The 14,354-nt window shown below is 38.3% G+C and overlaps 1 protein-coding gene across 3 annotated transcripts in view; it reads right to left on the bottom strand.

Moving 5' to 3' along the window:
* Positions 1 to 14,054, bottom strand: part of DPP8 (dipeptidyl-peptidase 8) — a 59,444-nt gene extending 45,390 nt beyond the window's left edge. For 2 of the 3 annotated variants that reach the window (XM_006831527.1, XM_006831528.1), the window contains exons 1-5: positions 14,030 to 14,054; positions 9,604 to 9,873; positions 5,450 to 5,562; positions 3,089 to 3,262; positions 1,639 to 1,807 (exon numbers count right to left, since the gene is read on the bottom strand). In XM_006831527.1, coding sequence (XP_006831590.1) covers positions 1,639 to 1,807; positions 3,089 to 3,262; positions 5,450 to 5,562; positions 9,604 to 9,873; positions 14,030 to 14,045 — 742 coding nt within the window. In that variant the 5' untranslated portion in view covers positions 14,046 to 14,054. Of the gene's footprint in view, positions 1 to 1,638; positions 1,808 to 3,088; positions 3,263 to 5,449; positions 5,563 to 9,603; positions 9,874 to 14,029 lie in introns of those variants that run through there. The other variant, XM_006831526.1, reaches the window with a different exon arrangement.
* Between the last annotated feature and the right edge of the window lie 300 nt (positions 14,055 to 14,354).

Here is a 14,354-nt window from a genome sequence, read left to right as displayed (position 1 = left end):
TACTTTCAAGTAACAGAATTATAGACAAGATATTTTTAGTTGCTATAAAATTTATAAATGTTAATTTGCCAAATGCATATCCTTTGATTATAATCACATTCGCTATCAAGACAGAACATTTTCAACACTTTAGAATGCTTGCTCATTCCCTTTCCCAGTCAATGTCCATTCCTACTACAGAAGCAATCATCTGATTTTTATCACCCTAGGTCAGTTTTGCAAATTCTAGAAATTTCACATAAATGAAACCATACAACACATATTTTGTGTATGGTTTTTTTATTACTCTTTTTCATAATACTGTGCTATTAGTAAAAGTTTGTACAGCAAGTTAGGTTCATATTTAACAATTACTACACATATTGTTTAGAGATGTCTGGGTTATTTTTGAGATTTATCATGTTACATGCATGTATCAGTCATTCCCGCTTATTATGAAGTACATCTTCTCACTTACCAACTATCTTGTTATCCAACATTTCATATCTACATTAGTAAGAAATGTATTATCCAACCATTTTAACATTAATGATGTACATCTGGCAGGAACAAACGCCAGTGTGTGAGGTGAAGAGTTAATGGTGATTATGATGGTTAGGGTTCTGTGTTAACTTGGCTGGGCCACAATTCTCACTGGTTTGGCAGTTATGTAACGATGTCTCTCCACCCTCCATTTTGTGATCTGATTTATGTGGTCATCCCCATTTTCAAGTATTGCTGATTTAGATAACTTGGTCTTTGACACGTGAGCTGAAGGAATATTACTCCATGGTAAAGGTATATATAACACATTCTTTTATACAGTGTCCTGTTTGTGAGTATCTGGACTGCCATGAGTGTTCACATAGAAGAATTTTTATGGGCAGACATTTTCATTTCGCTTGAATAAATACCTAGGAGTAGCCTGACTAGGTAGTATGGCAAATGTATGTCTAACTCTATAGGACCTGCCAGTTTCCCTAAGTGGTTGCATTTTATACTCCTAAAAGCAACATGTGAAAGTTCCTCTCTAACATTTGATGTTCTCAATCTTTTTCAGGTTAGCCAGTCTAGTGGGTGAGTAGTAATGATGTGAAGCTTACATGCAAGTTTTAATTTATTAGTATTGCTTATTTTAATTAAAAGATAGTGGAGCTTTTCCACAAACTTTTTTGAAGTCACCTGTTTTGTACTTTTTTTTCTATTTTGTATGAAATGAACACATAGTACAAACCAATAATCCTTTACCCCAAAATTTTGAGTTCATAAAGTTTGGAATTCAGACTTTTAAGGATTTTACATATATTGTACATTTACCATACATTACGTAACATCTCCAGCAGAGTAATCAAATACCCTGTAATCAAATACACCATATTCCTGTAGCAAACTTACGAATAGGCACACTAAGTAGGATTAAGATTATAAATATCCTCAGGTCAAATCAGGTCACATTTTGTCACCACATAGGATTTTGCACTAACCTAATGAAAAACTTTGTTTTCAAAGATTTTGAATTAATGATAGAGCCCAAACCAGATCTGAATGTAAAATATACAGATCACCCAGCTTGCTTCAATTCAAACAAAATGCATGCAAAATCAAGCTAAATTTCAAAAGTATTTTTCAGGAACGCATATTTGAAGAATTACACATTACCATTGTGTACATAGGTAAGTCGCCTCTCCTCTCTAGTTACGATGTTTGATATCCAAATATCATTGCTATGTATAAAAGCAATCCAGTCTGGATCAGCAGGACATAATTTGGGGTCCATCCGTATGTTGGGACAACTAGTCTCCACCAAATTGGGTCGTAAGGGTTGTTGCTAGAAAAGTAAACGGTATCTTAAAGATAGCATTAATACGAAGCTGATGTATACACATTTGTTTGCTAGTACCCTTCCTGTAAGAGCATTCCTAAGTAAATGCCAACTACAATTACTATTCCCCAGAAAAATACACACTTTCATACACTTTAATTTACAAACAAGGACTATTTTTTTTTAAAACTGAGTTAAGAATGTTAAGGTTACTAGAAGAGCAAAGAAAGCCCATACCACTTTACTGCCCAAACCTGTTTAATGGGGTAATTATTATTCATTAGATATTTTATGTATTAAGCATTTATCATATACTTAATATGAATTTTACAAATTTAAAATTGTTTGCCATAAAAATACAATAAAAGCCAGAATCATCACAACTCTATGAAAAAGTAATTCTAATAGTAGCACATAAAGAATTTCATGGGAAAAAACCCAAACATTTAAAATCTAATTTATTAAGACAAACTTTGAAAGAAACAAAAAATGGATTGGCTTGTGATAAAACATCTAACATTCCTTTTAGTATTTACACAAAAAAATTGTAATTAATGCTCTTTACTGTCTTCTTAAGGAGCTCTGGTAGCACAGTGGTTATGAATCAGGCTGCGAGCCGCAAGGTCAGCAGTTCGAAACTACCAGCTATTCCGTGGGAGAAAGATGAGGCTTTCTGCTCCCATAAAGATTTATAGCCTCAGAAACCCTATGTAGGGTTGCTATATGAGTCAGAACCGACTCCATGGCACATAACAACAACAACTGTCTTCTTACATCATAGTAAGTAAGCGTTTCAAAAATTATATGCAGAGCTTTAAGAAAAACTATTAATTCATAAAACTGGAAATATCCATGTGGTGCTGTAGAATAAGCACTGGACTGCTAACTCTGAGTTAGGCAGTTCAAACCCACTAGCTGCTCCTCGGAAAACCTATACAGGATCACTAATGAGTTCAGAACTAACTCAACAACACTTAAACACATTTTTTATTATTTGTTTAATTGCTTTTCTGATTTGGATGCAAAAACACCTGTAGGATCCAAAAAAAAAGATTTACCAAGCAGTACACTCAAGGAGCAGTCCCTGGGTAGTGCCAACAGTTAAGCCTCTACTACCAGTCAGAAGGTGGGTGGTTCTAATCCACACAGAAGGCCCTTGGATGATGTGGCTGCCAATCTGCTTCCCCATAGTCAAGGCTGTGGCCTTGAAAACCCTATGGAGTAGTTCTACCCTGCACACGTGGGGAGCTGATTCAACGGTAACTAACAACACTCACTCAAACTTACAGTAAATCCTTGTGGTCCTCCATCTTTGACATGATAAATCCCACTACCAGCTTGAAACAGAAATGTTCCACTTCCCTGGTGATAATCATAAGAAGCAATTCCAACGGTTCCAATGCGTTTTCTTTCTCTTAACAGTTCTTCTTCTCGTGAATACATTCCATAGTCCAGTGTTGCCTAATGCAAAAGGAAAGAGTTGTCACCTATTCCAGGGTCTGAAGCATACATGCAAGGTTAAGAATCCTGCTAATAAATCACGTTTATTAATGCTTAATTATAATGATGTACATTTATATTTATGTTAGGCTTCACTATAGAAAGGACATCAAATCCACTAAACAGAATCATACACTTTTATCAATTCTGACCCTTCTGTAGTTTCCACTAAGTTGTTGTTGTTAAGTGCCGTCGAGTCGGTTCCGACCCATAGCGACCCTGTACAGGGTTTCCGAGGATGTAAATCTTTACGGGAGTAGAAAGCCTGATCTTTCTCCCGCGGAGCAGCTGGTAGTTTCGAACCGCTGACCTTAAGGTTTGCAGCCCGATTCGTAACCACTACGCTACCAGAGCTCCTTAATGCCAAGAGCAATTCTGAGTATGTGATTATGTTTGAATTGTCTCCCCTCTTATTCTCCCTAAAAGTCACCAAACTTGATCTGTACTTACTATGCCTTAATATTTTATAATCAGAACACAGAAATTACAGAGTTAAGAAACTAATGTTCATGAGTGAATGCTGTATTAATAACTTTATGATTAAAAACTTTATTATCTGAAAGAATATGGTAAAAAGAACTCTGAAAAAGATTAGCTACAAGGAACAAGGCTAGCCTTGTTGTTGTTGTTGTCAAGTGCCGTCGAGTTGATTCCGACCCATAGCAACCCTGTATAGGATTTCCAAGGAGCAGCTGGTGAGTTTGAACTGTCGACCTTGCATTTCAAATGGCACATTAACCCACAGCACCACACCAGGACTCCAAAGCTAGATGTTAAAAAATTAAAATCCTTGTAATAAAATAATGTATAAGAATAAGCAAAGACTAACAGAACAAAACAGCAAGTCCAAAATAGAACACTGATTATCAAAATACGAAAAGACTGGTGAGGAACAGATATGACTTTTTAAATCAATGATGCTGGGATTCCTGCACAGCCATAGGCAAGAAGTCAAACTGATTCAAGAGGAGCAGAGATATAAATGTTCAAATGAAACTGACTTCCATTCCAAACTGGAATAACAAGAGCAGGAAAGCTTTCTGAGTTGAGGAGATACAGCAGGGAGACCAAGACAGAGTTTGAAGTATAAAGTAAGGATGAGGGCGGAGCTGCACACAGAGAGACGTCTAGAGCAGGGGATCTCTCTCAAGTATTTAGCATGATCAATACATGTATATGTGGAAACTAACGTACCAGAGGATAGGGAAGGAACTACCCTAAAATATCTAAGGAAAGAGTACTCAGTTTTCACACAGGGCTTGAGAGCAGTACTTGTTCACACCAGCCAGACTGGGAAACCTCATACTGTATGGGGCACTGGAGAGAGTATTTAAAAACTTCTTGCCTTGTTAGTGAGGAATACTAGACTGAGATTAAGCATAACTCTGGCTGCACTTAACAAATATTGAAAACTGGACCCAAAGGTATCAAACTGTTTTCAAATAACTTAACTATGACTCAGAAAAAAAAACTCAAGAATACTTATAGGAACTGCATCTCTGGGTAATTGAATATAGTTATTGAACAGAAGTTTTGCTTTACAGAATATTTCAGTTAATGTAAAGGAAGAAAAGAAAAAAAAAAAAAATCGCCATTTTTTTACAGGGTTGCTAATGGAGTCCTAGTGTGGCATTGTAGGATAAGCATTGAACCGCAAGGTCAGTTTGAACCTTACGTATTCTGGACATGCTATCAGAAGGGATCATTCCCTGGAGACGGGAATGATCGTGTTAGGTAGAGAGTCAGTGAAAAAGAAGAGGCTCACCAAGACGGATGGACACAGTGGTTCCAACAATGGACTCAAGTATAATACTAATTGTGAGGATGGCACAGAACCAGTGTTTGTACATAGGGTCCCTATGAGTCAGAATCAACTCGATGGCATCTAATGCCATGTAACTAGAAATTTGGGGGAGCAATAAGAGGCATAAGAAGAAGTCGGTATAAATTAAAACTGTAATTTCCATTCATTTTAGATTACTGATAATTAAATGAAAGTTACTGGTCATGTAGGCAAAAACATAAACTTTTAGTTGATTCTGAGTCACATCTACTTCAAAGATAAGACTCCAGTTGAATTTCTGCCTCTAAATAAATGCAATATCTGGAAACACACCAAATTACAGGAATAATGATATTTAATCCTACCTGAAATAGATCCAAAAGAGGCTTCCAAGAGAGCATTAAGACTGCTGCTCTGTTGATGGTTTTGGGAATTTCAGAATAAAACAGTGTGTTTTCCCTATTCTCACCAGACATGGCTGCAAGAGAAAGTAACATTATTTTTCTTAAAAGTAGTATTCTTGCTACAATTACGATACAAAGTAAATAGTGCCTTCTATATGTTTGAGTTATTATGCAACATTTGATGGGCTCTATCATGACTTTTTAGAAAACTGCTTAGATTTCATTTTATATTCAGATCTTAGCCTCTTTCAAAAAGCAAACAATCATAAAAACATGCAAAATTATCTAAAAAGAGTTAAGACAAATGTCACTTTCAGGAATTTTTTTTAAACTGTTGGTCCTTTATAATTTGGGAACAGACTCATGGGAGTCCATCCAAGTGGGGGCCTTCTGACAATTTCAGGTCACTAAGTTTCTTCTTGTTCTGAATAATTTAAAGCACTTGTTTAGGAATAGGTCTGAGTTCTAGTTTTATTATGTTGTTGTTGTTATATGCCATTGAGTCGGTTCCGACCCATAGGGACCCTGTATAGGGTTTCCGAGGGTGTAAATCTTTACGGGAGTAGAAAGGCTCATCTTTCTCCCGCGGAGCAGCTGGTAGTTTCGAACCGCTGACCTTAAGGTTCGCAGCCCGATTCGTAACCACTACGCTACCAGAGCTCCTTAGTTTTATTATAGAAGCTCTAAAAACATAATCATTAATAAGGCCTTTAAATTTCAAATCAAAGTGTGGTGTTGGCTGTGTGCTGCCAAGTGGGTTGCAACTCATCACGACCCTGTATAGTGTTTCCAAGGCTATAAATCTTTACAGGAGCAGAAAGCTTCATCCTCCTCCCGTGAAGCGGCTGGTAGATTCAAACTACTGACCTTTCGGTAGCTAAACTCGTAACCCACCACGTTACCAGCGCTCCTTCAAATCAAAGTATATTCATTAAAGTAACACAGAATATGATATCTGATTTGCTAAAAATCTCTTGTCCTTTAGGAGAAACAAACAAACAAACAAACAAAGATCTAAACTAAGCAGAAGTCAGGTCTAGTCTGTGACTTCATCTAATAATGAAGGACAGAACAGAGCAGGGCAGAATGAGCTACATGCAAAAGAAAAGCAAGAGAAACAATTGTTTTGAAGATGTGAACCAAAGCAAAATAAAACCCTTTACTCCAAGAAGTGCTAGAAAATACCATTTCCAAAAGCTAAAGTGGAGTGAAGAAAGAAGAAAATTAATCACCTAAAGAATAAACTCTTGAGTGGAACAGATCCTCAGCCTAGTATTTCAGATAATGGTAAGAGATGGCAGTCTGTGGAAGGGCATTGTAACTTCCATGCTAACCTTTGCAAAGGCTGTGATAGTCACATCTCCCTTTATTTCCATATTTTTCTAAACCTTTTTTAGTTTGTGTTGTTTTCTGGGGTAAAAACTTCAACATTGACTGGCATTTAACACTTGTTGTTGTTATGTGCCGTTGTGTCGGTTCCGACCCATAGCGACCCTAGGGTTTCCGAGGCTATAAATCTTTACGGGAGTAGAAAGCCTCATCTTTCTCCCGCGGAGCAGCTGGTAGTTTCGAACTGCTGACCTCGCGGTTCACAGCCCAATTCGTAACCACTATGCTACCAGAGCTCCTGGCATCTGTCTTAAATCTATTTTCCATATTCTATAGTTGCTTTGCAGTCATGATGTGGTGCTGAAGGATAAGCACTGGACTGCTAATCACAAGCTTGACGGTTCAAACACACTAACTGCTCCTTGGAAGCCCTATAATGGGGCTGCTATGAGCCAGAACTTGATGGCACTTAACAACAAGAAGAACTGATTTGTTCTAGAATACTTATTAAGATTGTGGTCACCTACCACCATCTTAATAATTTTACAAAATCTGACTGTATCTTCCTAAGCCTTCTAAGAACCTTCAGTCCTCAAATATGAAAAAGAAAATGACAATGACAAACAAAAATGGATTCTCAGCTATCGTCAAGTCAGTCATTCCCCATAATCATTTCAGTTGGTCCTCTTACACTGCTCCTAGCTTATAATAGCTTCCTCAGTTTTATACACGACAAACATTTCCAAGGTATTCTAAGTACAGACACACCAGTTCTGTATAAGCACAAAATGGGCTTTTGCCAGTTTCTTTCCTGATCATGTGCTGGCATTTTGTTCATCTTTACAGCTATAGTAGTTCATATGGGCTAATGTCCTCATGATCATTGTCTGTGTTTCTCTCTAGCATAGGAAAACCGTAATGATCAAGAGGCAAAACTTCACATGTGAAACCACATTGTGGTATAAATGGCTACTGTGACAGCTGCTAAATGATGTGTGGGAAGTTCAAGACCATTCAGAGCTGCCTTGTAAGAAAGGCCAGGAAATCAATTTCCAAAATAACAGCCACTGAAAACTGCATGAAGCACAGTTCTACACTGACACACATGGGGGTGCCACGAGCTGGAGTCAGCTTGATGGTAAACTGCTTTTAATGTGACAAAATGCTTGTTACTAAATTAAGTTTTCTGCCACATTTGTGATGTTTCCAAAAATGTGTAATTTCTTAGAAAAAAAGATTTCAAGTGAGACTCAGAAAACTCTAAATTATACTAAAAATTTTTAAACAATAGCTTTACATGGGAAAACTATTAAAACCTGGAAGGATACCAAAGACTTGAAAATGAATATAATTTTCTTATAAAGCATATTAATTAATATCTTAAGGATGCTTCATTTAAAATTTCCCTAAATTTACCTGTAAATATAATGTACAAGATGGTATCAAAAAGTCTGCAGAAAAATTCCATGATCTTTTAGTTTCATTTTTCCTGAACTTTTTCAAAAGCCCTTGTTGTTGTTAAGTGCCATCCAGTCAGTTTCAACTCATAGCGACCCTGTATAGGGTTTCCGAGGGGTGACTGGTGAGCTTGAGTCGCCAATCTTGTGGTGCAAACCAACCTTGTGGTCCAGTGCTTTATCCCACAGCACCACATCAGCACTCCAAAAGCCTCCCCACACCCCCCAAAACCCCAAACAATACAAACAGGATTTGGGAACGGAGGGGTTGTTGAGAAAAATCAGCACTCAGAAATGGCCAAGAATATGATGAAGAGTAACGAGGGGGGACTAGTGCTATCAGACAGTTAAAATACACTGAGCTGGAATAAAACAAAGTACATAAACAGATCCACTGTTGTTGTAAGTGCCTTCATCAGTTCCAACTCATAGCAACCCTGAATAGGGTTTCTGAGGCTTTAAATCTTGCAGGACCAAAAAGTGTCATCTTTCTCCTGCGGAACAGCTGGTGGGCTCAAACTGGCTGATGTTGTGGTTCACAGTCCAGTGTTTTCTACTCCCATGAAGCCTCAGAAACCCTATACAGGGTCACTATGAGTCGAACTAACTCCACCGCAATTAACGACAACACACACACATACACATATATGTATTTGTTAAGTTTTACCGAGTCAGTTCTGACCTATAGAGACCCTGTATAGGGTTTCTGAGGAGCAGCTGGTGAGCTTCAAGTGCCAACCTTGTGATTCAAACTGACTTTGCAGTCCAGTGCATTAACCCACAGCGCCACACAAGGACTATATATATATATATATGTATATGTATATAGAAATATAAACAATATAACCTTAGTGAAGTAACTTGGCAGTATCAGTCAAAATACAAAATGTCTCCTCTACCCCTTGACTCAGCAATTCCACTCTCAGGAATCAGTCCTATAGCTATCTATAGTCATTCATATGAAAATGATCCAATAGTGATAGTCACTGCTGCATCTTAATTGTTCGTGTTTCTCATCTGACCATTCCCAGGGAAAGGTATTTGGAACTAGTGTTAGGAAAATGTCATTTAACTTTGACTTTGAAACTAAGATCATTTTCTATTCATGATGCTAGTTGCAACAACAACAACAAAAAATCAATCGGATAAATCAAAATTAAAACAGCACCAAAACTAAAGCTCTTTGAATCAAATGGTTTTGTTTTTTAACTGTAATGGAACCAAGTCACTGATTCATTCGTTCACCAAAATTTGATTGGTGTAGTATCTAACCTTCATGTATGAATTAGAAAACATTTCGTCTGCGGAACTATAACTTTTAAAACTCACCCAGGTAATAGATCCTGTCTGAATGAGGCCCATCTGGATCATTCCTCTTCACAAACATAAAGTCATGTGGTGCTTTAGCCATCATGTAGCCATGATATTTTCTGGTATCAGCAAGCAGCTTTTTAAGCTGACTCCATGAATATCGCTCAACATAAAACGGCTCCAATTTAGGCCGATCTTGCGATTCAATATTCTCCTCACACTCTGCAGTTTCAAAGATCTCAACACCCAGCTGTTCTGTTTCCATTGCTGCTGCCATGTTGCATTTTCCTAAAAACACAAGGAACATAAAGCTGTTCAGAGGCCTGACTTCTCTTTTATTAATCAGAATAACAATCTGATAGGGCAAAACAAGGGGGCATACAGCTGCAATGAATCCTAGTACGAAAAGCAAGCGGCTCCCCCTTCCTCTGTATTCATTTTAAAATATGACTTTTTTTTTTAAATTGAGGTCACATCTATTTCATAGTGACTATAAATCCTTTTGGGAACTTTTATAAAACAGTCCTCCTTAGGTATCTCTTGCCAAAATTCCTTTTTCTTTCTCACACTGGAAAGAAACAGGCCATATGCCAGTTGGTTACCAAGCTCCACCCAGGAACATGTCAATAGTGAAACTAACTATGCCAAAGGAGTTAAGTGTTTTGGCATTTCAAAAAGTAACATTTGCTAAACATGGATTTCTTCGGCTAATAGAAATAATCACTACCAATCAGAACAGTAATAAAATTGCTATGAACAATGTACTTGTAAATAAGCTTCCTTGAGCATTTACTCAAGACAACAGAAATCCTGTTTCTTCTAAAATGAAACTCCATACTTAACTGGCTGGTACATTTTCCTGAGTCTTCTGCTCTTGCCTAAAAATTATTACTTTATGATCACTTAGGATGATGCTGTATTTTACAGAAACTTCTGAGACTGCCATTACAGATTATACTCTCATGATTAAATAAGAGAAATACAGGCACAACCTTCATTCAAGTGGTTTTAATTAGCTGAAGTAGTTGATGCAGAAAACATTTAATGTTTGTACCATCAATATTCGGAAGGAAATTTAATCCCATTTGCTAGTTCAACCCCAAAACAGTGTTTAATATCTTATCTACTAATATTTCCTTAGTTCACAAATCCAGGAGAGGATGTGTTTATCCTTTATCTATTCCAGTACTTAAATGCAATGTGAGAAAAAGTTATCAGAGAAAATAACAAAGAGTGTTACAAGGCATTGTGTGATTTTTCTGACATGCATTGTTTCTAAATTACTACCAAAAGAAGCAACATAAATAAAAATTCTGGGGAAACTAGTACTTTTGAATTAATAAAAATCAAAGCACAGATCGGGGAGATACATTAAGATTGCAGTTAAGTAACCAGTTACATAGTTATTAACTAGTTCTGGAACAATCATTACAAAGGAGCTTCAAAAAGTTTGTGGAAAAATCCCCATATCTTTCTATTCCACCTTGCCACAAATTTTCTGAAGCCCCCTTGTACATACTTTATATTTAATATGATGCCTTTTCTAAAGTACATTTTGAAAGTTAACATGAGCTTATGGTAAGAAATAAACCAAGAAAAAGTTTTTAGCAGGTGTGGGTTGTTAATGAGCCTGTTGTTGAATGTCATTTAGTCGGTTCCAACACATAGCAGCCCTGTACAGGGTTTCCGAGGAGCAACTGGTGAGCTTGAATGACAGACCTTGCGGTTGAAACTGACTTCACAGTCCAGGCACCATACACCACAGCGCCACACCAATCAGTATCAGTCTAGAGGCATGAATTACTGGCATACAAAGTGAATTGACTTGTGTAGCAAGGATACTTTCTTTATGCTACAGTAAATACTACTTTCAATGAAACAGTAGCAAAAGTGGCCAGAAAACCCATTAGTTACATCAGATATACAACTTGTAATATTTTTACAATTGGACACTTGCCTCCAAATGATTAAACTTCAAACAATTTAACTCAACTGGCATGCAGCAAACTGACACTGTTACTGCTTTTAAGTGCCCTTCAATTCCAACTCATAGTGACCCTGTACAGATATTCTGAGGAGCACCTGGTGGGTTTGAACCGCTGACCTTGTGGTTCCCAGTCCAGTGTTGATCTTATAGCACCACACCTGCAGTTAAACTGACATTACATGGCAGTATATGACGATGGTTGATTATCCAACTAAAAGTGTGGTGGTGGTGTGCCATCGAGTCAGTTCCAACTCAAAGGGACCCAGTATAGGGTTTCTGAGGCTGTAATTCTTTATGGGAGCAGAAAGTCTTATCCTTCTCCGTAGAGAACCTGTGGTTAGCAGCTAGCTCTACTCACTATGCTAGCAGGGTAGAAGCCTACTTTCTGTCAACTGTATCAACAGTCTTAGCGTCATTTCTAACGGTGTGAGGGGCAGATGAGCGAAGACTCTTTCCAAATTAGGCTCATTGCTCTTAGCTTTCCTGGTGTTACATTTAGAACTTAATCTTCAAGCCATTGGTCCCACTATATGGTGAAGGAACAGAGCAGGAAATCAACTCAGCAGACTCCCAAGCCTTACTGTATAGTTTTGTGACTCATTATCAACTTGAAAACTCTCCAAAGGGAAAGGAAGATCAATTTACATTTAAGCAAAATAATCCACCATCCCTAAATTGTACTAGGCTCCTGGAGTGTAGTGGCTCCATTAGATAAGCACTGGACCGCCAACCTTAAGTTCCGTGGTTTGAGTCCACCTGCTGCTCAGCAGGAGAAAGATGAGACTTTCTGCTCTGGGGCAAAGATTGTTAAAAGCCTCCCAAATCCCATGCAGCAGAGGTGGGGAACCATTTTCTGCCAAAATTATAACATTCACGGGCTACACAAAAACATCAAGTTAAAAATCAGCCTGCTTAAAAAAAAAAAAAAATCAGCCTGCTATATTTAGTCAAACATTTAATAAACTCACCCCTAAAGAGCTCTGGAAGGAACTCTGGTAGCATAGTAGTTATGAATTGGGCTGTGAACCTCATAGTCAGCAGTTCGAAACTACCAGCTGTTCCGCAGGAGAAAGTTGAGGCTTTCTGCTCCCGAAAAGATTTACAGCCTTGGAAACCCTGTTCAGGGTCGCTATGAGTCGGAACCGACTCCATGACACATAACAACAAGGAGTTCTGGTGGAGTCCTGGTGTGTCGCTGTGGGCTAATGCGTCAAACTGCAAAGCCGTCTGAACTGAAAGGTCGGCCGTTCAAGCTCACCAGTTGCTCCTTGGAAACCTTATACAGGGTCACTATGGGTCAGAACCGACTCGACAGCACTTCACAACAACAACAACAAGGAACTCTGGGTAGTGTAGTAGTTACGAATTGGGCTGCTAACCTCAAGGCTGGCAGTTCGAAACTACCAGTCGTTCAGCGGGAGAAAGATGAGGCTTTCTGCTCCCGTAAAGATTTACAGCCTCAGAAACCCTGTGCAGGGTCACTATGAGTCGGAATCGACTCCACGGTATTTAACAACAACAACAAAGGAGCTCTGGTAGCGTAGTGGTTTCAAATCGGGCTGCGAACCGCAAACAGTTTGAAACTACCAGCTGTTCAGCAGGAGAAAGATGAGGCTATCTGCTCCCGCAAAGATTTATAGCCTGTACTGGGTCACTATGAGTAGGAACCAACTCCACGGCACATAACTACCACCAATGCAATCGCTGGTGTGGTGTTGTGGGTTAATGCACTGGACTTCAAAGTCAGTTTGAACCTCAAAGTCTGTGGTTCAAGCTCACCAGCCACTCCTTGGAAACCCTATACAGGATCATTATACGTCAGAACCTAACTAAACAGCACTTAACAACAACGTGATGACTGGACTTCTGGTGCTGTAGGATCAGCCCTGGATTGCGAACCACAAGGTCAGAGATTCAAATCCATCAGCTGCTCCTCAGAATCCCATAAAGGGGTATTATTAGTTGGAACCAACAAGACAGCACTTAACAACAACAATGACATGATGGCTGGAACTGTGGTTGCCTTGGTAGGGCCAGACCAAATAATTTCACGGGCCTTATAAGCCCATGCTATGCAGGGTTGCTGAGTTGGAACTGACTCAAAGGTGCTTAACAACAACTAGGCCCCTGGACTAATTCTATCTCTTTCTCTACACACACACATACATAGTTCAGTTCCAAGTATACTCTATCACTCTATAGATTTACGGAAAATGCCTATTTTACATTTCCTCAGATAGATCTGATATTATGAGACTTTAGTAATTTATTCGAAAGTGTAACTAAATGACTTAATTTCCAGGCTTTCGTAACATATACAAATACATTCTCAAATTATGTGACCAAGTTTTCAAATTTCAAAAACTGGAAAACAGGGTCAACATAAATTCTTAGCACAGAGCATGGATTTCCCTGCCCCATCTACCTCTTCCCTTAATGGTTTTCCCAGGTGCCTACCTGACTGTATTTTCATCTGCCTTGATCTCTTCTATATTCAGAGAGACCTTCATCAAGGGACTCAACCTCAAGCATAGATCCCTCTGCTCATCCTGCTCTTCTCTTCCCTTTTATCACCATTCAATCCTGCCTGCCAGGATAATGAAGCAAAATATAAGGCGGCTGGATCAATACTAAAACTAGAAATGTGGCCAAAAAGATTAGCTCTAAAAAGTTCAAAACCAATACTTCAAATACATATAACGCCCCAATTACTTTGTATCCACAATTTACATTGGCAAATTTAAAAAAAAATTATTTCAGAGACACGTAGTCCAATTTGCTC

This window comes from Chrysochloris asiatica, unplaced genomic scaffold, assembly GCF_000296735.1.
Source record: "Chrysochloris asiatica unplaced genomic scaffold, ChrAsi1.0 scaffold00004, whole genome shotgun sequence".
Lineage (NCBI taxonomy): Eukaryota > Metazoa > Chordata > Mammalia > Afrosoricida > Chrysochloridae > Chrysochloris > Chrysochloris asiatica.
Note: the sequence above shows the minus strand (reverse complement) of the source record. Positions and strands in the feature narration are given on the sequence as shown.